Here is a 21,409-nt window from a genome sequence, read left to right as displayed (position 1 = left end):
CTGTGTGTGGTGTGCCTCAGGGGGGAACGGATGCACAGGTGTCTGTGTGGTGTGCCTCAGGGGGGAACGGATGCACAGGTGTCTCTGTGTGATGTGCTTCAGGGGGGAACGGATGCACAGGTGTCTCTGTGTGGTTGCCTCAGGGGGAACAGATGCACAGGTGTCTCTGTGTGGTGTGCCTCAGGGGGAACAGATGCACAGGTGTCTCTGTGTGGTGTGCTTCAGGGGGGAACGGATGCACAGGTGTCTCTGTGTGGTGTGCTTCAGGGGGGGAATGGATGTCCAGGTGTCTGTGTGTGTTGTGCCTCAGGGGGGAATGGATGCACAGGTGTCTCTGTGTGGTTGCCTCAGGGGGAACAGATGCACAGGTGTCTCTGTGTGGTGTGCCTCAGGGGGAACAGATGCACAGGTGTCTCTGTGTGGTGTGCTTCAGGGGGGAACGGATGCACAGGTGTCTCTGTGTGGTGTGCTTCAGGGGGGGGATGGATGTCCAGGTGTCTGTGTGTGGTGTGCCTCAGGGGGGAACGGATGTCCAGGTGTCTTTCTGTGATGTGCCTCAGGGGGGAACGGATGCACAGGTGTCTCTGTGTGGTGTGCTTCAGGGGGGAACGGATGCACAGGTGTCTCTGTGTGGTGTGCCTCAGGGGGGAACGGATGCACAGGTGTCTCTGTGTGGTGTGCCTCAGGGGGGAACGGATGCACAGGTGTCTCTGTGTGGTGTGCCTCAGGGGGTAATGGATGCACAGGTGTCTCTGTGTGGTGTGCCTCAGGGGGAATGGATGCACAGGTGTCTCTGTGTGGTGTGCCTCAGGGGGAACAGATGCACAGGTGTCTCTGTGTGGTGTGTCTCAGGGGGGAACGGATGCACAGGTGTCTCTGTGTGGTGTGCCTCAGGGGGAACAGATGCACAGGTGTCTCTGTGTGGTTGCCTCAGGGGGGAATGGATGCACAGGTGTCTCTGTGCTGTGTGCTTCAGGGCTATACCACAGAGCGGTACATTATATGGCAGATATAGTTTCAGAGTTTAGAACATATTTGGGGTTTCCACAGTGCGTAGATTAGGTTTCTATTCCCAACAGTGGTGTCTGGCTTCCTTTCCCCACATCCTCACCAGCACTTGTTGCTGGTTTACTTAATTATAACTTTTCTGGCTGGTGGAGAAGGAATCTCAATATGGCTTTTACTTTTTGTGAGGGTTAGGGTTGCCAAGCACTTTCTGTTTCATATACCACAAGGCAATTACACTTTACTCTTTATGTGCATGCTCATTTACTTACTGAACTGTTTGTAGTTACTTTCCTACTGCTGTAATAAAAGACCATGTCAAGGCAACTCACAAAAGGAAGTAGTTATGGTTTCAGAGGGCTAGAGTCCATGATGGAGCAAAGGTCTGTCAGCTGGAATGCTGGGATCTCTTAAAGCATTTTAAACTGCAAGTAGGTGAGAGGGAGGGGGAGGGAGGGAAAGGAGGGGAGGGAGAGAGGGAGAGAGGGAGAGAGGGAGAGAGGGAGAGAGAGAGAGACAGAGAGAGAGAGAGAGAGAGAGAGAGAGAGAGAGAGAGAGAGAGAGGGAGAGAGAGCTTTTGAAACCTCAAAGCCCACTCCTCCAACAAGGGCACACCTCCCTATCCTTCCCAGTCCTACCAAACTGGGGACCAAGTACTCAAACATAGGAGCCTATGGGGACCATTCTCATCCAAACCACTAGAGTTTTTAGGTGTGTGTTGGTGGATTTCAGTTGAGTTCTCTATAGATGCTAACTGTCCTGTCAGACTGGCAAAGATTTTCTTGATTCTCTCATTGCCTCCTCTGCTGTGAGGAAGCTTTTCATTTCATGCAATTCCTTTCATCAAGTGCAACTTTTTCTTGAGCTAAACAGTCCTTTTCAGAAAATCCTTGCTCCTGCCTCTATTTTCATGTTTTCCTCTAACAGACTCTGAGTTTCAGGCCTCCAAGGCCACTGCTCCGGTTTGATTTTTGTACAAGGTGAAGGCTAGGGATCTAGTTTCTTCTACCTGTGACTATCCAGTATTCCTAGTACTGTATGTTGAAGTTTGTCTTTTCTGTGATGTTTCTGCTGAGTGCCTGTAGCCACACACGTTTGTCTGCTCCCTTCTATCAGCTTCTGTGTGGTTTTCATTGCTGGTGTTGACTCCATGGCTCTGTAATGTAACTTGAGGTATCATGGCACCTTCCGTACTGCTTTTTGCTGTATTTCTTTGGTTATTTGGGTGCTTTTGTGCTTCTATATAAATTGTAGGGTTGTCTTTTCTGTTTCTGTGAAGACTGTCACTGGAGTTCTGCAGCATTTGCAGTGAATCTGTAGATGGCTTTTGGTAATATGGCCACTTCACAATATTAATAGTACGGATCCGTGAAAATGAGCTGTCCTTCACCTTGGAGTGTCCTCAGTTTCTTTAGTGTTTTAAGGTTTTGTCGTAGAGGTCTGTCTTAGTTTGCTTTCTCCTGCTGTGATATGCCGAGAGCGAAAGTGACTTGGGAAGGAAAGGTCATTTCACTTTACCCTCCTCAGTCACAATCACGGAGGGAAGGCAAGGCAGAACTGACGGAGGATGCTGCTTGCTGGCTTGCCTCCTCTAGTTATTGCTCAACCAGCTTCCTCATACAACCAGGAGCACCTGTCTTAGACATGGCAGTACCCACAGTACTCTGGGCCCTTGCTCAGCACTTTGCGCATCAAGACCGTGGCCCACAGGCCTGGACATAGGCCTCGCTCCAGACCCCTCCCTCCCAGGTGACTTAGTTCTGCTACGTTGACTCAAACCAGGACAAGGCCTTTCATTTCTTTGATTAATTTTCTTACTTTTAAAATCATTCTTATTTTTGAGGCTATTATGATTAGGACTATTTTCCTGATTTCCTGTTATTGTTATATAAAAAGGCTGCTGATGTCTGTATTCTGATTATTTAATCCCACTGTGCTAAGTATTAATGAGATCTTTCTCTGGGGGAGGAGTCTTTAGGTCTTCTAAGCACAGGGCCTTGTCATCTGCACATGGGGTGATCTGTTTTTCTTCCATGTGCCATATGGCTCTAGCTAAGGCTTCAAGCATCATACTGAATAAATGGAGTGGACACACTTACCTTCTGACTTTTCCGTTTTTCCTTCTCTACCATATGTTGACCACAGGTCTGCCCTACTGAGGTGATAGAGTGATTCCCGTCCTTAAATCTATTTGTGTTCTGTATTGTTATTTATAGATGAATGCTGAGCTTAACCCTAACTACTGTTCCCATGTTGACTTAGACCAAGACAGAATTTTCCCAGAAGGCTTCTTGGCTTGCTGGTGTAGTCCCTACGAGGAGGAGCAGGTTTGTTCCTGTGTTCAGCACACCCTACATAATACTCGGTCACGGCTGAGGAGACAGTGCACTAGAAGCCATGGGTTCACTTAGATTTCTCTACCACGCAACTGTAACAACTTGAAGGCAGAACCCGCCACCTTTTTGATAACCATGACTTAACAGGGGCCTGAGTAGCTGACAGTAAAAAGGACTTGAAGTCCCAAAGCAATGCACCATGTTGTGTTCCCCATAACCACAGCCAGGCTCTGACCTTAGAAACCAGGCCATGAGGCTGGAGAGATGGCTCAGCGGTTAAGAGCATTGACTATCCTTCCAGAGGACAAGGGTTAGGCTCTCAGCACCCACATGGCAACTCACAACCATCTCTAACTCCAGGGGATCAAATACCCTTTTTTGGCTCCCATGGGGCACCAGGAATGCAAGTGGTATGCACTGACTTACATATAGGCAAAACATCCATAGACATAAGGTAAAATAAGAAATCATGTCACAAAGTAGAGAAACCCCCTTCAACCTCAACTCTTTTATATAAAGGCACTTTATTTAAAAATCAGCTTGTCTGGGTAAACGAGTCAGTCTCCAAGTTCCGTGCTTGGGAGCAGAGTGTGCGGTGCTTTTCTGGGCTTACAGAGTAAACTGACATGGTACTCAAGAACTTGTCCAGTGGACAGAGCTTGTCAGGGCAGCCCCGCGGCACCTGCTCCTGTGGAAGAAACAGAACTCAGCAGGTCTGCAGAGAGCTCCATCCTCTGTCTTCAGCCGAGCCCCGCAGTATCACACAGGAAGTAAGTGCGAGCACACATGTGACAGGCAGGAAGGTGCCACTGCCTCCAGTTACTGGAATAAAAAGCCCTGCATCCTGGCTGCTGGCTAGACTGGGAAGGCCCAGCCACGTTCTGGCCCTGACTTGAAGAGCTAACAGCCCCGTCGCTGCAGAGCACTCGCTTGTCTCCTGGACACCGAGGATGGATGGGTGAGCCAAGACACCACCAGTGCTGGCAATCAAGACACCTGTATGGCTTTCTGAAATGGGCCTCAGAGGCGGGTTGTACAGCCTGGCAGACACACACAGGAGAGCTAGAGGGGGCTGCTCCCAGAAGGGGTCCGTAACAGAACTGAGATGTGGCCATGTTGTACCACAGGCTGAAGGCTGCCCTCGGCTCTATGGCATTCAGAGAGAGTTGAGGCTCCACTGGGTCTGAGAAGAAATAGCAGACACCTCAGTCCCACCTCAGAGATCTTACCTTCCCATTGTAATAAAGCTGCACAAACCACTCCTTAGACTCTTGGTGCTGGTAGAGTTCTATGGTCAGGTCAACAGCAAACGGAGGCCATTTGTGGTCAAAAATCCCCAGGGCCATTAGGACAGGGATGAGGGTTACATCATGTGTGGCATAGAGGTACAGCTTTCTGCAAGAAGAAAATGGCACTCCATAATCGCTTGCCTTGGGATCAAGAGGTCAGGATGTTGCCTGTCTCCTCTGAGTGGAAACAGCAGCTGCCTCAGAAACAAGGGGCAATAGCAGCAGTTGAGCTGGTTTAAAACTCCTCTGAAGCAGCTGGTGAGCATCTACTCGCACTCCCACTCTCTTAAGGGGAAGGACCCCTGGAGGAAGTCTCTTTGCTTCTGCCTTCTGGCCCACCCTCTCATTGCCCCCTGCCGAGTTTCAAAGGAGAAACAACATGTGTGGCTCAGGGCTGCCAGCCCATGACTGACGTTCTTCCTACTCTTGGCTACAGGAGTGTAGTAGGGTAACCCCTGCTCTTGCTGATTTGGGAATTTTTATTAATTCCAAAAGAATATTAAGCTGATTGGTCTTCAATACATTTCCTAAGTAGTTTTATGTAGTCAGTAATACAATAATCATTTTATTGTATCTGCTTGATGCCAACATTTCTCTCTTAGGCATGATCAAGGGCTTTACTGACTCTCAACCTAGGATATTGGCATCAGCTCTTTCTTCAGATACAAAGGGGGAAAGTGGCAAGGAGCAAAAGGTGTAATAGATGCAGGTCCACTGCAGGTGTGTGGAGGGCAGAGCGGTTCAGTACAGGTGTGTGAAGGGCAGAGAGGTCCACTGCAGGTGTGTGGAGGGCAGAGAGGTCCACTGCAGGTGTGTGGAGGGCAGAGAGGTCCACTGCAGGTGTGTGGAGGGCAGAGCGGTTCAGTACAGGTGTGTGGAGGGCAGAGCGGTCCACTGCAGGTGTGTGGAGGGCAGAGAGGTCCACTGCAGGTGTGTGGAGGGCAGAGAGGTCCACTGCAGGTGTGTGGAGGGCAGAGAGGTCCACTGCAGGTGTGTGGAGGGCAGAGAGGTCCACTGCAGGTGTGTGGAGGGCAGAGAGGTCCAGTGCAGGTGTGTGGAGGGCAGAGCGGTCCACTGCAGGTGTGTGGAGGGCAGAGAGGTCCAGTGCAGGTGTGTGGAGGGGAGAGAGGTCCACTGCAGGTGTGTGGAGGGCAGAGAGGTCCACTGCAGGTGTGTGGAGGGCAGAGCGGTCCACTGCAGGTGTGTGGAGGGCAGAGAGGTCCACTGCAGGTGTGTGGAGGGCAGAGAGGTCCAGTGCAGGTGTGTGGAGGGGAGAGCGGTCCACTGCAGGTGTGTGGAGGGCAGAGAGGTCCACTGCAGGTGTGTGGAGGGGAGAGCGGTCCACTGCAGGTGTGTGGAGGGCAGAGAGGTCCACTGCAGGTGTGTGGAGGGCAGAGAGGTCCACTGCAGGTGTGTGGAGGGCAGAGAGGTCCACTGCAGGTGTGTGGAGGGCAGAGAGGTCCACTGCAGGTGTGTGGAGGGCAGAGAGGTCCACTGCAAGTGTGTGGAGGGCAGAGCGGTCCACTGCAGGTGTGTGGAGGGCAGAGCGGTCCACTGCAGGTGTGTGGAGGGCAGAGAGGTCCAGTGCAGGTGTGTGGAGGGCAGAGAGGTCCACTGCAGGTGTGTGGAGGGCAGAGAGGTCCACTGCAGGTGTGTGGAGGGCAGAGAGGTCCACTGCAGGTGTGTGGAGGGCAGAGAGGTCCAGTGCAGGTGTGTGGAGGGCAGAGAGGTCCACTGCAGGTGTGTGGAGGGCAGAGAGGTCCAGTGCAGGTGTGTGGAGGGCAGAGCGGTCCACTGCAGGTGTGTGGAGGGCAGAGAGGTCCAGTGCAGGTGTGTGGAGGGGAGAGAGGTCCACTGCAGGTGTGTGGAGGGCAGAGAGGTCCACTGCAGGTGTGTGGAGGGCAGAGCGGTCCACTGCAGGTGTGTGGAGGGCAGAGAGGTCCACTGCAGGTGTGTGGAGGGCAGAGAGGTCCACTGCAGGTGTGTGGAAGGCAGAGAGGTCCACTGCAGGTGTGTGGAGGGGAGAGCGGTCCACTGCAGGTGTGTGGAGGGCAGAGAGGTCCACTGCAGGTGTGTGGAGGGCAGAGAGGTCCACTGCAAGTGTGTGGAGGGCAGAGCGGTCCACTGCAGGTGTGTGGAGGGCAGAGCGGTCCACTGCAGGTGTGTGGAGGGCAGAGAGGTCCAGTGCAGGTGTGTGGAGGGCAGAGAGGTCCACTGCAGGTGTGTGGAGGGCAGAGAGGTCCACTGCAGGTGTGTGGAGGGCAGAGAGGTCCACTGCAGGTGTGTGGAGGGCAGAGAGGTCCACTGCAGGTGTGTGGAGGGCAGAGAGGTCCAGTGCAGGTGTGTGGAGGGCAGAGAGGTCCACTGCAGGTGTGTGGAGGGCAGAGAGGTCCACTGTAGGTGTGTGGAGGGCAGAGAGGTCCAGTGCAGGTGTGTGGAGGGCAGAGCGGTCCACTGCAGGTGTGTGGAGGGCAGAGCGGTCCACTGCAGGTGTGTGGAGGGCAGAGCGGTCCACTGCAGATGTGTGGAGGGCAGAGAGGTCCACTGCAGGTGTGTGAAGGGCAGAGAGGTCCACTGCAGGTGTGTGGAGGGCAGAGCGGTCCACTGCAGGTGTGTGGAGGGCAGAGAGGTCCAGTGCAGATGTGTGGAGGGCAGAGAGGTCCAGTGCAGGTGTGTGGAGGGCAGAGCGGTCCACTGCAGGTGTGTGGAGGGCAGAGAGGTCCAGTGCAGGTGTGTGGAGGGCAGAGCGGTCCACTGCAGGTGTGTGGAGGGCAGAGACGTCCACTGCAGGTGTGTGGAGGGCAGAGAGGTCCACTGCAGGTGTGTGGAGGGGAGAGAGGTCCACTGCAGGTGTGTGGAGGGCAGAGAGGTCCACTGCAGGTGTGTGGAGGGCAGAGAGGTCCACTGCAGGTGTGTGGAGGGGAGAGTGGTCCACTGCAGGTGTGTGGAGGGCAGAGCGGTCCACTGCAGGTGTGTGGAGGGGAGAGAGGTCCACTGCAGGTGTGTGGAGGGCAGAGACGTCCACTGCAAGTGTGTGGAGGGCAGAGAGGTCCACTGCAGGTGTGTGGAGGGGAGAGCAGTCCACTGCAGGTGTGTGGAGGGCAGAGAGAGGCAGGGTACTGTTTACTGCTAGAAATCCTGCCCCCCCCCCCACCCCCGAGCTCCAGGCCTGTGTCACCCCAGGAACTGAGCTCCCTCAACTTTCACTCTCATTGTGGGCTTTGAGCTGTGTTGTCAGGTCCACCCCTCTCTGCATGCTCTAGCAGTACTTTAACATGAAGGGGCAACTAACTAAAATGCAGGTTCTGCTTTGGCAGGACAGAGAAGGGCCTAAGACAAATCTCCAGGCAGACCACAATTTGCTGAGCCCAGGACACATGACATTTCAAATCTAGGGTCCTAGCCTGGTGTCCCTGGCTTTGTAAAAGTAGAAGCGATATATGAGCCGTTTCCAATATTTTAAAAAGAATAGTGATCATACCTTCTGTACACTGAATGAAGGATTCAAACGAAGTCATCATTGTTTTGGACTATTAATATATCAAACCAGTGTGATACTAATATATCAGACATATATCCAATTAATTTTTTAAAAAAAGAAAAGAAAAATAACATTGTGAACTGCTTGGGACCTTTTAAGCACTTACCTGCAGCAACTGACAGCCTGGTTCTTGACCCATATACCTGGGTTCCTCCCTGTAGCCAGAGGCTCCCACCCCCATGCCTCTCTGGGGCAAAAGCATTCACTGTGCTGGGTACCTGGTCTTGCCGGGTGGGGTGGTGGGGTCCATAGCTTTGAGCAGGTTTCCCTCCAGGAGGTACAGGAATGGGCCCACCGCCATCTGGATACCTTCCCTGGGAGACGTGAAGAACATTCAAGGCCCAAGCAGGCACCCAGCAGAGGTATCAGTTCTGCCTCCCAGCCCAGTCACACGAAGCAGAGAAAAGACAAGGGACACAGAGGGTGGGGGAGAAATGGCTTCTCATGGAGTTTGTGGGGTCTCTGTGAACAAAGACTCCCAATGAAAATCCATCAGGACACACACTCTTCCCATAAAGGCAGCTGAGATGGAGACACTCAGGGAGTGGGGATTGTCAGGGACTAAGTCCCAGGCTGGAGCTGCGGCTCAGAGGGTACACAGTCACTTACTTCCAAGCCTGCTAAAACTATGGGGAAGCTACACAGCGGAAGGAAGCTACGCACTCTAGGGAGGTTTCCTCTCACCTCATGTATGGAAAGAAAGGAACTATACCTGGAGGAATAAAAGTGTGAAGCTGGGAAGAGTAGGAGGAGCAAGGCTCAGAAATCACACAAAGCCCCTGGAAAAGCCCTGGGAAGGAACGCCTGCTTCCTGTCCACACTGGTCCAAGCCGGTTCACACCGGCTCCACCTTCTGGAGCTGAGTCATAAATTCTTGCAGTCTCTTTCATCTAACTTTGTGAGCTCAGAGCTAGTCTCCTGTCACTTTCACTCTGGGTCGGCAAAGCAAAGAAAGGCTAGCAAAGGATGAAAGATTTACTGTGGGTGTGTTTCCCACTCTTTACTAGGGGGTGGGGGTGAGGGCTCCAAAAACTAAAACAAAACCTACCACCCTTAGGATTCCGAGGACTCAACTGCATGAAAGAGAAGGAGGCTGGCTCGATGCGTGTAGATGTATTTTAGAAATGGCCGCCTTTGTCACTGAAGGAAAGGTAAGCAATGGATAAAGAGGAGTCAACAAACAGTGCCTGAGGCATGTACCTGCCAGGTACACAGGCCAGACAACCTGTTCTCATAAAGTTTACCCATGCCCGTGTGTGTGTGTGTGTGTGTGTGTGTGTGTGTGTGTGTGTGTGTGTGTGTGTGTGTGTGTGTGTGTGTGTGTGTGTGTTACCCAGAGCTGCTTCATGATGTGGAAAAACGAAGCTGCAGCAGACGAGGCATGGCCCATAGTGCCTGATGTATTTACCCAGTGTGTTTGTGTGTGGACCGGCACAGTGAGGGAAGGGAGAGCTAGTTTCGGTCTGGCGGAACCACTTCATGAAGAAAGCTTGGAAGCTGCTGGTCCCAGGAGTGGCAGCTGAGTGTCCTGGCTGCAGATGGTATGGATGCCCAAGGCTAGTACACAGATGGGGGTGCTGACTCCAAGACAATGTGACTAGGGGCTCTTCCCTTATGCAACAGACCCTGTAAATTCTTGAAATGTTAACTGCTCCCCTCCATCAACAGGGGCCCAGATCATCCCTTCACTTTGTCCTAAGGGCTTCCAAGTCACCTACTCTTAGTGCAAACTGAATGCTTATAACAGGAATTCCAGAACAGTCCCAAGCAGCAGCAAGATGTGGCAAACAGGTCAAGGATCTGGGACCAAGCCCTAGTCCTGCCACCTGCCAAACGAGCCCAGGAAAAGCAGCCAGTCTCTTGCAGCCCAGTCCTCTCTCTCAACAGTGACAGGGGGAAGAGCAGGGGGCTGCAGATTCTGCTAGGTTCCTTTACCATAAAAACAGCAAAAAGTAACAACTTCCCCCCCCTCACCCTCCCACTCCATCCCCGGTGAGACAGGAAATCATTTGTAACTGAACCATGATCAACAGAGCGCAGCAAACTTTCTTCCTCCACTCCCTCCATCCCAATCTTTTGAAAACAAAAGACAGAGTATGAGACTCCTGGTCTGTGGAACAGGAGCGGAGGTGCAGGTCACCATGAGGGTAGGCTGGCAGAGCGGGACTTTTACCCCCTCACACAGAGATACCTGCCGACAGGTGTGAGGCAGCTTGCTCATTCGCTCTTGCACGCGTTCTCTCTCTCTCTGTCTCTCTCTCTCTCTCTGTCTCTCTCTGTCTCTCTCTCTGTCTCTCTCTCTGTCTCTCTCTCTCTGTCTCTCTCTCTCTCTCTCTCTCTCTCTCTCTCTCACACACACACACACACACACACAGGGACCCCTCACCTGTCGTCCGGTTGTAGCATGTACAAGGCTGTGTCCACAGCTCTCCGCTCAATCAGCTGGGCAAATCTCTGCAGCACTGGGCAGCTTAGGAGACTGTGCACCTGTAAGGGTCACTGAGATTGTTACAGGAAAATACTTCTTTCCTACTAAGGGCACCAGGCAGCTTTCAGCTGGTGTTTTGCCTACATGTATATAGTGTCAGAGTGTTTCCTGGAACTGGAGTTACAGACAGTGTGAGCCATCATGTAGGTACTGGGACTTGAACTCAGGTCCTCTGGAGGAGCAGCCAGTGCTCTTAAGTACTGAGCCATCTCTCCAGCCCCTATAGGCACAGAATTGTAAGAAGTGCTTTGCACCCCATGATAGCTTCAAAACTAACAATTTTTAACTTTTATAAAAGAATAAAATGTGAGCCAAGGAATCAACAAATTTCATTTGATTTTTATTTCCCTAAAAATCATTTTAGAAACTGTATGCCATATAAACACTTTTTATGAACCCTTGCCATATAACCTCAAATTTACTACACATAAGCACAAGGCACACTGATGCCCTGGGGGCACTGTCATCTCTGTAAGACAAGGAAAAAGACTTCACACTGCCTTCGGGCACCAGATTTCAGTCCCCAGAAGCATTCCCACTGTGTGATGCTATTACTGCACGAAATGTAATATATATTTCAATGCATTTTAATAACATACATATTACATAAAATGTTATATGCATTCATAAAATGTAATATGTGTAATATATTTTTAGTACATAAAAAGATTCTATGGCTAAATCAATTTGAGGAAAACAGACTAAAGGATTAACCAAGTTACTTTACAGATATCTCAATATTTTACATTGATTGATTGCTTGATCGTGTGTGTGTGTGTGTGTGTGTGTCTGTGTGTGTACTTCTGACTAAAACTGCTTAGGAAATTCGTTGAAGACCAATCAGCTTAATATTCTTTTGGAATATATGAAAATTCCCAAACCTACAAGGAGCAGGGGTTACCTTACTACACTCCTGTAGCCAAGAGTAGGAGGAACGTCAGTCATGGGCTGGCAGCAGGACCTGAGCCACACATGTTGTTTCTCCTTTGAAACTCATGGGAGGAGTGAGCAGGTGGGTGGGAAGGCAGAAGCAAAGAGACTTGCTCCAGGGGTCCTTCTGTGTGTGCGTGCGTGTGTGTGCGCGCGCGTGTGTGTGCGCGCGCGCCCTCGCCCACGTGTGCATGCCACAGTGAGCATTTGAAAGTCCTCTCCTATCATGTGGGCTCTGGGGATCAAATGCAGGTTGTCAGGCTTGGAGGCATCTTCACCTACAAAACCATGTCACCAGCAGGATCTCAGTGTGCAGGCCAGGCTAACTTCCAACTTTTGATCCTCTTGCCTAGGCATCTTATAAAGTCTGGAATTATAGGAATGTAGGCCACACACAGCTCAGATATCTAAACTAGGCTGATACTCATACAGACCGTCCAAAAAGTGATGCGATAAAGAGGGATCCCAAAGGCTTTGGAGCCTGAAAATGCTAAATGTAAATTTTACAAAGAAGGCATGGTGGGTGGCACACATCTGTAGCCTTCACACTTAGAAGTCTGAGGCAGAGATGTCCCAGAAAGTTCTGAGCTGCATAGCTAAATCCTGTCTCAAAGAAAACAAAACTTCAGTCGGGAAGCTGGGTGACTTGGTAAAGTCCTCGCTGTGCATGCTTGAGAACCAGCCATGGTGGCACAAGCTCACAACTCTCTCTACTCCTGGGTAGAGAGACAGGCAGGTCCCTGATGGCCTAGAGGGCTTGCTAATCCAGTCCAGTTAGACTGTCTCAAAAACCCAGGTGGATATCTCCTGCATAAAGACATCTGAGGTTGTCCTCTGACTTCCAAACATATGTGCACATGTACACATAGAAAAATAGTATGTGCATACTTTAACATACTCTCTACTCATAGGCAAAGCTCCACCCTCCCTCCACTCTCCCAAACACGCATGTCAGGTAACCTGTCTGGGAAATGAACTTCCAAAAACTGATCTAGAACTAACTGCTGGGGTTCACGACTGTTCCTATCCCTCCTCAGCTGTTTGGGGCCCTTCAATCCCCACACCCCTCTCATTGGCAAATCCCATGACAGCAGCCTGCAGACCAGGGGGACTTCTGGCCGGTTCTAAGTTAGGAGCCAGCCCACTCTCATGGCTCCCCAAACCCAGGACCCGTGAAACAGCCATTCTACCTGCTCAGCAGCCACATTGTCCAGGAGAAAGAAGAAGTCCACTTCATCACCACTGCTGATGCCCACACCTGCCTTCACCTTTTCCAGATCCTCTGAGATGCCTGGCAGCAAAACGGCAGCCTTCTTCCGGCCTCTACCAAAACCCACAAGCTCTTGTATTACTACTGTACAGTGACTTGTAATTTACAAAATGTAATTTTCTTCAGCCTTATGATCCCATGCAATCCTTTTAACAACCTGTGGAGTTAGTAATATTATTTCTATTTTACAGATGAACAAACCAAGGTTCCAGGAAGTTAAATGACTTATAAATGCAAGAATTTGAGTTAGAATAAAAGGCTAAAAATTCTAAATCCTATTCTTCGGCAGTTTCTACCCATTTTACAGAAACCAGCGCATAGCTCAGATCTGCTGGAGACTGCACTCTCTCTGCTCTGGGATACATTCTTAGCGCAGCCCAGAAACTCCCAAGCACCCGCCAATACCAGCGAGAGCTAAAAAAGCCTGTTACCTGGTCTTGTCTCTCAGGGCCCGGCAGCTCTGAGAGTTGGGGTACAGGACTTCAGAGCTGGCCTCATCGGTTTGGATGACGACAGATCCTGGGAGGAGGAAGGAAACACAGGGGGAGGGGTCTAATTCCACTCTTCTAAGACCCCCCCACTTCTGCCTTCTGCTTCTCTGTGTCTAAGAGCTGACCCAAAAGGCAGATCCCAAGGCCACTCCTGAAGGCAGTTCCTGCCCTGGCTCTGCCCTCCGTTCTCCTCCCAACTGGAAAAGGAGCGGCTTGGTTCTGTCTAGCATACACCCCCTCTTTCTGGGCCACAGACCTGACTTGTCTCAAAGACTGCCTGCCCCAGGCAGAACCAGGACTGGCATTGTGGGCATTCTAACAGAACGGCTGGTCCCCTACTTCATCAGAATTACGTCCTTTGCTTCCTGCCTGGCACAACGTGAGCACTCACTGCCTCACACTTGGCAGTCACAGATACAGAGAGGAGCTGTGCAGGGTGTACCTGCTGTGCTGCTTCGGCCCCCACACCAGCCTCCCACCACTCTGAGACTGTCAGACGAACTAAACTTTTCTCCCCTTCTTCTCCCCTTGAGTTGTTTCTGTTGCTCACAGCGATGTGGCAGTGGCAAACACAGGTCTCACATGGGATCCAGCAAGGAAACAGGACACGCAGTCCTCACTGGTGAAAACCTCTGGAGTTGATGACTGTAACCATTCACTGATAAATATGCTAAAACCCAAGCAACCTTCTCACCTAGGAAAGGCCAAGCACGACTGCGCTACTGCTCAGCATCTAGGAGGGCTGAGGGTTGCCACTGAGACCAGAGCAATGGTGGAAGTCTTGGGTTCCAGCTAAGCGTGCCCCTTGCTCTCTTTTTCAGTAGTGTCTCGCTACTGTTCACAAGACAGGGTTACCCTCTCCAGCGTGTGTAGAGGCCTGAGGAGTCAGGAGGCGGAGGTACATCCAATTCCTGCTCACTGTGGAGGTCGGGTTAAGGGCAACGGAAGGCTGGATGGGGAAGGACCCCAATAGCAGGAGCAAGTAGAAGTCCTCACACAGGGGGATCAAGAGAATAGGCATGGAGGAAGAGAAGGGCTCTGGGGGTGACAAGAGCGAGCTCCTCTGGCGCAGGTGCAACCTTCAGACACAAACACAAACCTCTCTGACGTTGGAAAAGGCCAGCCAGCAGGCACCGAGTAGATTCCAGATTCCGGAACATGTTGGTGGACCGGACACTGTGGGGGGAAATAGACATGCAGTGGTCGAGATGTTCACACAGGAACGGAGAACAGCTGGGAACGGAGCAGCTGTGAGCCTCTCAAAACTGTACGCGGGATCCCACCAGGAGGAAGCCTCTCCTTCCTATAGTCCGGCTGCCCCCAGGAACGTGAAGGCCAGTGGCTGCGACCTGCAGTGACTGACTGTTCACAGATGATTATGACATGAGGGTAACTGCGCAGTGGCATTCTGGGCCCCAAACCACCTTTAGACGAGACTGGAGGTGAGGACAGGCTACTCAGGGTCAAGACCTTAAGTGGTATCTCCTTGTCTGTGACTCACAAGACCTCTTGCGGGTTGAAGATGGGTGAGAGGAAGGGGGTGTCCTCCACATAACTCTTCCTCAGTCTCTGCCCCAGGGCGAACATCTGCTGCATGCCCACCTTGGTCAGCTGCCCAGCAAACACGCCACCCTAGAGTGGGGCACAGACAAAGAGAAGATGGGAGATGGCACAACTCAGGCCAGGGAAACACCCCTGAAGCTCTGCAGTGGGCCTCACAGGCACAGCGGCATCACGTACCTTCAAGGTGGTCTTGTGGTATTCTGAGTCGAAGTGAGAGTGAGGTCTCGGGCCGCCAGCTAGATTGGTAACAGTGTAATCAAACTGAGTTTGAGGTGGGACCTCTAAAAGTTTGGGGCTCCATTCTACCTGTCGTGACCATTAAAAAAAAAAGATAGTTAAATAAAAGTTCTTGAAACTCACAGCACCAACACCCTGTGGCCTCTGCAATACATGTTTGGAATTGGAATCACTTGACTCTAGGCCTGTAACCTCTCCTTGGAAAGAAACTTGAATTCTACCTCCAACTAAAGGAAGAAATGACTGTGATTTGTTATTCCTTGTGGCCTTAGCTCAAGTCCTATGTATGCCACTCTAAGACTCTCAGTGTTACAGCACTGTTGCCATACTCCGCCCATTCGACTGAAGGGGAGAAGCAGCCAGGCTGCTTGGTGCACAGCTGCTCAAAGGGTGAGCTGAGTGAGTGAATGGGTGGGAAAATGAATGAATGAATGAATGAATGATCTCAGTGATTACCACGTTAGTGAGTACTTCTGAGGAATCGATGAGTAGTTGCCATGCCCCACATCCATACCGAGGACCCTGCTGACCGCCTCTGCTTACTCCCTCCTCCCTCATTTCCTCTGTTTTCTAGCTTCTGAAGCAAGTGGTGGCAATCTATAGACGCCTTTGTCTTTCTTCAGTCCTCGCAATCTGGCTCCTGCCTCAACTGTATTATTTTTCAAAGCATCACCTCAACTGGCCCATGAGACTCTTACTAGTGTGGAGTCAGATATGATGTTCCTCCAGTGGCTCTGAACCTCCCTGACACTGTGACCCTACACAGTTCCTCATGGTGTGGTGATCCCCAACCGTAAAATTATTTTCGTTGCTATGTCACAACTGTAACTTTGCTACTGTTATGAACTATAATGTAAATGTGTGTTTTCCAGTGGTCTTAGGTGATCCTGAAGGGATCACGACCCCCAGGTTGAGAACCACTGTTCTGGCCAACATAACAGCTTCTCTCCCCAAGGTACTGATTCTCTCGCTGTGACCACAACTACATACTCGAAACCCAAACCTCTGACTCCCTGCTGCCCCAGTCCCTGGAAGAAACTTTCACGGCACAGAACTCAAGAGGCTGCAGCCATGGCCCTGAGCTTACACTACAGTTTCACTGGCTCTTTAAAAACCATCAAACTGCACCAGGCAAGTTCCTTTACTAGTCTGTCCCATTCAGTAGGCAGTTTTCGGAGAACAGAGACCAAGCCATCTACTGGTCTTCTAGTCTGGGTGCAATTAACAGCTCTAAGGATCTCTGGGATCCCAAATGTCAGTTAGGTAACCTGATCTGGCCTTTCCTGGGTTCTCAGCTTAGAGGAAGGAAGCCATGAACATAAACGAAAGCAATGACACAGCAGAAGTTGGTGTCCTCCAAGACGCCAAACACTGCTGACATAGCTCAGAGCTCAACACGGCTCTTCTGGCCAGAGCATTTGAAGGGATGCAGACCAGCAAGCACCTGAACTCAGAACAGATGAACCTCAGCGCAGTAACAGAGAAGTGGACACAGCAGTTTGTCCAGCTGAAGCAGGAGTAAGTGCCCAGAGCCCCAGCCACCTGGCACACCACCAGCAGTGTGATGGGAACATGGCTCCACAGCTCCACGGGGTTGTCTGGACACCAGTGGTGTGCATCACAATTACAACAAACACAGAAGCGCTGGTTTTTGACATGTCAGTGAGACCTACAAGATTCCATCTAAGGCATCAGGAACAGAGGAGGCAGCTCTAAGACACTGAGCTGGACCTGGGACGAGGGTGAACACAGCTCCATTTGGGGGCCTGGTTGTGAGGTGGCAGGAAGAGCAAGAATGAACGTGGCTTCGGTTTTGAGCGTGTGGGCTACTGTGGGCAGGGCACAGAGACACATCCTGACTACAACTAAGACAAAGCGAAACAGCAGGAAAGCTGTGAGCACTTTGGTGGGGCCAGGACAAGCTCACTGGAGTTCAGCAGTTAACAATATGCACTGTGAATGACAGTCACCTCTACCAAAGCTCTCTTGCCTCAGCCTCCTGTCACTGTGGCTGGTTTGAGTTGTTGTTGTTGTTGTTGTTTAACCACTTACAAACTCAACAGCAAGAATGAGGATAAGGCGGGAGGGAGCGGGTAGCAGCATCTATGAATGGATATATCATCCATGCATAAAAATCTGACTCACCATGACCCAGACATTGGAACTGTCCCTGGGAAGCACCACAGGTCCTCTGTGGGGGAGTGTGCTCAGGGATTACTTAGTGAGTCTGAGTGGGGCCTGGGCAGGGGATTCTGTGCTAGACACTGGACTTAACCAGAATGGAGGCTTAGTCTGAGCTCTACAAGAATTTACACTGCGGTGGAAGAGACCCAGATCAGACTTAGAGGAATGTGCTGAGAGCTCTGTAGGACTGTTTCTCCCTGCTCCTTCAACATAGCATAGACATCCCACCACAGCGCAATGCCAGGCAGGCAATTCCACCACGTACATAGAGATAGATACACTGAAACCTTCCAGGTGAAGATTTTAGGGAAAAGCAATGGTCTTAAACATTGGCTATAATGAGTCATCACCAGGGATTTTTAGACTGCTGATATCCAAGCCTCATTGGGGGCTAAGCACACCTGGATTTTTATGGGACAGGATCTCCACTCAGCAGATATTTCTTTCCTTCTTTCTTTCTTTCTTTTTTTTTTTTTTTTAAAAGATTTTATTATGTATACAGCATTGTGCCTGCAGGCTAGAAGAAAGTACCAGATTTCTTTATAGATGGTTGTGACCCACTATGTGGCTGCTGGGAATTGAACTCATGACCTTTGGAAGAGCAGTCAGTGCTCTTAACCTCTGAGCCATCTCTCCAGCCCCAGATATTTCTAAAACACCAGAGATGAGATGTTCCTGAAATGCCTGGGTACCCTGCACCAATTAAATTTTGATCTCTAGGAGGAAGACCAAGGCATGAATTATTTATTTATTTATGTTTTATTTTTTTGGTTTTTTGAAACAGGGTTGCTCTGTGTAGCCTGGGCTGCCCTGGACTCGATTTGTAGACCAGGCTGGCCTTGAACTCACAGAGATCTGCCTGCCTCTGCCCCCTTAAGTGCTGGGATTACAGGTGTGTGCCACGCCGGCTGAATTTTTTAAAAAATGTTTATCAGTGTTTTGCCAGCATGTGCACCTAAGCACCACACGTGTGCCTGGCTCCCACAGAGGCCTGAGTGCAGTGGAGGCCCTGGAACCGGACACACAATTTTGAGCAGCTGTGCAGGTGCTGGGAATTAAACCAGAGTCCTCTACAAGAGCAGTAAATACTGTAAACTGCTGAGCCACTGCTCCTGCGCACTGGGCATGAATGCTACCCCAGAAGGATTCAATACCCTCCCAGGGTTTAGAACCATCAACCCAACGGAGCAAATGAACCAGCACATCCTTCATAAATTGTTCTCTCAGCTGAGCTTTGGGCAGGAATTAAGCAACGTAACACGCTCCTCGGCTCATCTCTACTGTCAAAGACAGACAAGAATTTAACAGGGAACTGGAGTGTGCCAAACGTTCTAAGAGCAGAAGTACTTCCCTAAGGGGGTCACCTTGCCACTGTGTGGAAGAAACCCGGGAAAGCTGAAAGCAGAGCCAAGAGTCTTTGTTTGGAAGTGAATCTGGAGCAAGTTCCGTAACTTTATTTCCAAAGCACAGTCTTTTGGTAGGACAGATCAACTGCTACTCAAAGCATAATTAAACAATTCAGCAGAAATCTACTCTTATAACAATGCCACTTTGTACGGCTTCATGAGAACACGGGACCGATGACAAATTCATCTATAAACCAGTCAGAAATCAGAAAATGTAGCAAAGGTAAGTTTAGTTTTATAACTGCTGCCACACAGTCTGTTCTGATAATAATTAATGGCAGAATAATAAGGGCTAGAAGTGACACAAACCATGGATATTGAAAAGAAAATCCAAGAGACAATATCTAGAAACAAGTCACAGGAGGCTGACGGCACTTACTCACAGCCTGAGAGTCGGTTCCTCCCCAGGCTTTTACGCACAGAACTCGATCCAAGAAAGCCAGACATGCTTAAACCTTCCGCCCAGGGCTGGAGAAATCACTCTGCAGTTACGCAAGCTTGCTCTGAGGACTGCAGTGTGTTCTCAGCACCCACCATATGGCCCATAACCACCACAACTCCAGTTCCAGGAGATCTGATGTCCTCTTCTGCTTCTCAGGCACCTGTTTGCACACCTACACACACACACACACACACACACACACACACACACACAGAGAGAGAGAGAGACAGACAGACAGACAGACAGACAGACAGACAGACAGAGACAGAGACACCTTGAAAGTATTTAAGTGTTTGTAATGAAGTGAATAGGGCTGTTTCTCCCAGTTCCATCAGTATAGACTGGTGACATCTTGTCAAAGCATCCCAGTGAAGCCAGTGCTCTACTGGAACCCACCAGTACAGGCTGGTACACATAAGGTACATATGCTGTTTATATACACTGGGTCCAGAGCTAGGCACACTTTATTCTTTCCTATCGCTGATAACTTTGTCTAAAACATAAATATATCTTTCTAACCCTCTATAAAAAGAATAAGGGTACACAAAGATAAGCCGTGTGTGGACAAAAGAATAAGAAAACGTTGGAGATCTACTGTTAAAGTCCCTACACGGAGGGGGTTGGGGGAGGGGGATCACAGAAACAAAAAGCAAGCTGCAGTACCAGACAGAAAGTAGTACGGCCATAAAAGAGGCTGACTAATGACCTGGTAAATAACCGACTGCTAGAACGTATTTATGTGGAAAGTGCCCTGGAGGCGCGACCTTTTCATGTGTGACCCTCTTTAAAGACCTGATCTTGGGCTGAAGATAAAACTCATAAGATTTCAGAAGGCAGATATGATAATCAAGAGTGATCCAAGTGGACAAATAGCACGAGTAAACTCAACATTTGGAACCTTGGGGACTTCTGTGCCCTATCCTTTTTCACCTGACAAGGCAAACATTTCTAAAACAAAACGCTAATTACTTCTGCTTTAATCCTAATTATCCTGACTTACAGCCACAAGACTAGCCAACTTGATTTGTTTTTTCTTTCTACCACAAATCCTTTCCAGATTTCTAAGCTGTGTTAAAGAACCCCAAGATACAGTCCTCGTCGTCACCTATAGGACTTTATGAGATCCCAAATGGTCTCCAGCAAGCACTGAGAAAATCTGCGCCATGAATAGCGTGAAGGGTAGCCTCTTGTACAAAGGTCTCTGACACTACCTACCAGCGAAACAGGCACTTACAAAGTCTACTGTACCCAACTCCAACTCGCACGCAACAAATTAGAATCTGCATTTAAAGATCCCCTAGGCCACTCCTATGCATCTTTTAAAAAGTTACACTACACCTGGAAGCTCAAAGTTTGGGTGGCTGCCCTAGCAAGGAAGGCTTATACACTGGTGGTGTGGGGGATGAGGATGTGGAAGCGGGCTCCAGGCCACAGGCTAAGGGCCAATCTGCTGTTTCCCTTTGGTCTGGACCCAGCCCGAGCCCGTCTACGCCGGGGGGGGGGGGGGGGGGGGTACCGAGGGTGTGTCCCCACGAGCCCCTACATGGGTCGCCTCTCACCTGCTCCTCCAGCGGGAGTGGCTTGAGCGGACTCCGCGCCCCGTGTCGAAACACGACCTGTACCATTTTCAGCTCCAGGAGGCTGCGGTCCACCGGACGCTGGCCATCCGGCGCCCGCTGCTCGGCCAGGGCCACCCGCCGCTGGTGGAAGCAGTAAGCCAGTGAGGTCAGAACGCCCACGGGGGCCCACACGCGCATGCTGGAGGCTTTGGAAGCTGAGGGCTCCGCAGGCTCGGGGACTCAGCAGCTGCCCTGAAGTTCGCGGGGACTGAAGGGCAAGCACATCCAGCCCTCACGATAAGCGACTCTGGCGGGGCAACCCGGCGACACTCGGGCCCGAGGGGCGGGAGCCTGGTAGAAAGAAGGGGGCGGGGGGAGCAGAAAGACTGCCTCTTAGTTTAAGCCCAGCCGACGCTGGCTGCTCCCGCTACTGAATCAGCCGGGGCAAGAACGAGGACCTGAAACTTGCACTTCAGAGGAGGCTGCAACAGGAGGAGCTACACCGACACAAGGACCTCCTGTCCACATTTTATAACCAAGCTCCCAAGTGAGTTCTTGCCCTCCCAAGGGCCGGAGCCAATTAAGTCTGCGCATAGGAGCACGGGAAAGTAAGTCCAGAGGCTTCTTCCGATCTGGAAACTCAGACACGTAAGAACTACAACTCCCAC

The 21,409-nt window shown here is 50.7% G+C and overlaps 1 protein-coding gene across 3 annotated transcripts; it reads right to left on the bottom strand.

Annotated features, from left to right (window-relative positions):
* Window positions 1–3,846: 3,846 nt before the first annotated feature.
* ACP6 (acid phosphatase 6, lysophosphatidic) lies at window positions 3,847–21,317 on the bottom strand. 3 transcript variants are annotated; one of them, XM_084755871.1, is made up of 11 exons: window positions 21,200–21,317; window positions 20,742–21,092; window positions 15,091–15,219; window positions 14,852–14,982; window positions 14,450–14,526; window positions 13,291–13,378; window positions 12,780–12,912; window positions 10,558–10,658; window positions 8,390–8,485; window positions 4,571–4,736; window positions 3,847–4,029 (listed from the first exon to the last, which is right to left on the bottom strand). In XM_084755871.1, the coding sequence occupies exons 2-11, from the start codon at window positions 20,937–20,939 to the stop codon at window positions 3,877–3,879; spliced, it is 1,272 nt and encodes a 423-aa protein (XP_084611997.1). In that variant the 5' UTR covers window positions 20,940–21,092; window positions 21,200–21,317; the 3' UTR covers window positions 3,847–3,876. The 3 variants fall into 3 exon arrangements, with proteins under 3 accessions (XP_084611997.1, XP_084611996.1, XP_084611998.1); XM_084755870.1 differs by having other exon boundaries at window positions 20,742–21,256; XM_084755872.1 differs by lacking the exon at window positions 8,390–8,485 and having other exon boundaries at window positions 20,742–21,260.
* Between the last annotated feature and the right edge of the window lie 92 nt (window positions 21,318–21,409).

Source organism: Acomys minous (assembly GCF_964271855.1).
Source record: "Acomys minous genome assembly, chromosome: 14".
NCBI lineage: Eukaryota > Metazoa > Chordata > Mammalia > Rodentia > Muridae > Acomys > Acomys minous.
This window is presented reverse-complemented; position numbering and strand designations above follow the sequence as displayed.

What these genes read in the sequence shown, in the direction of transcription:
- ACP6 (XM_084755871.1), bottom strand. Translation starts at nt 20,939, where the DNA reads ATGCGCGTGTGGGCCCCCGTGGGCGTTCTGACCTCACTGGCTTACTGC. An exon ending in TTCAACCCGCAAGAGGTCTT is followed by an intron (nt 14,527 to 14,851) that starts GTGAGTCACAGA and finishes TTCCCCCCACAG; the next exon opens with TGTCCGGTCCACCAACATGT. An exon ending in GCCCTGAGAGACAAGACCAG is followed by an intron (nt 12,913 to 13,290) that starts GTAACAGGCTTT and finishes GGGTTTTGGTAG; the next exon opens with AGGCCGGAAGAAGGCTGCCG.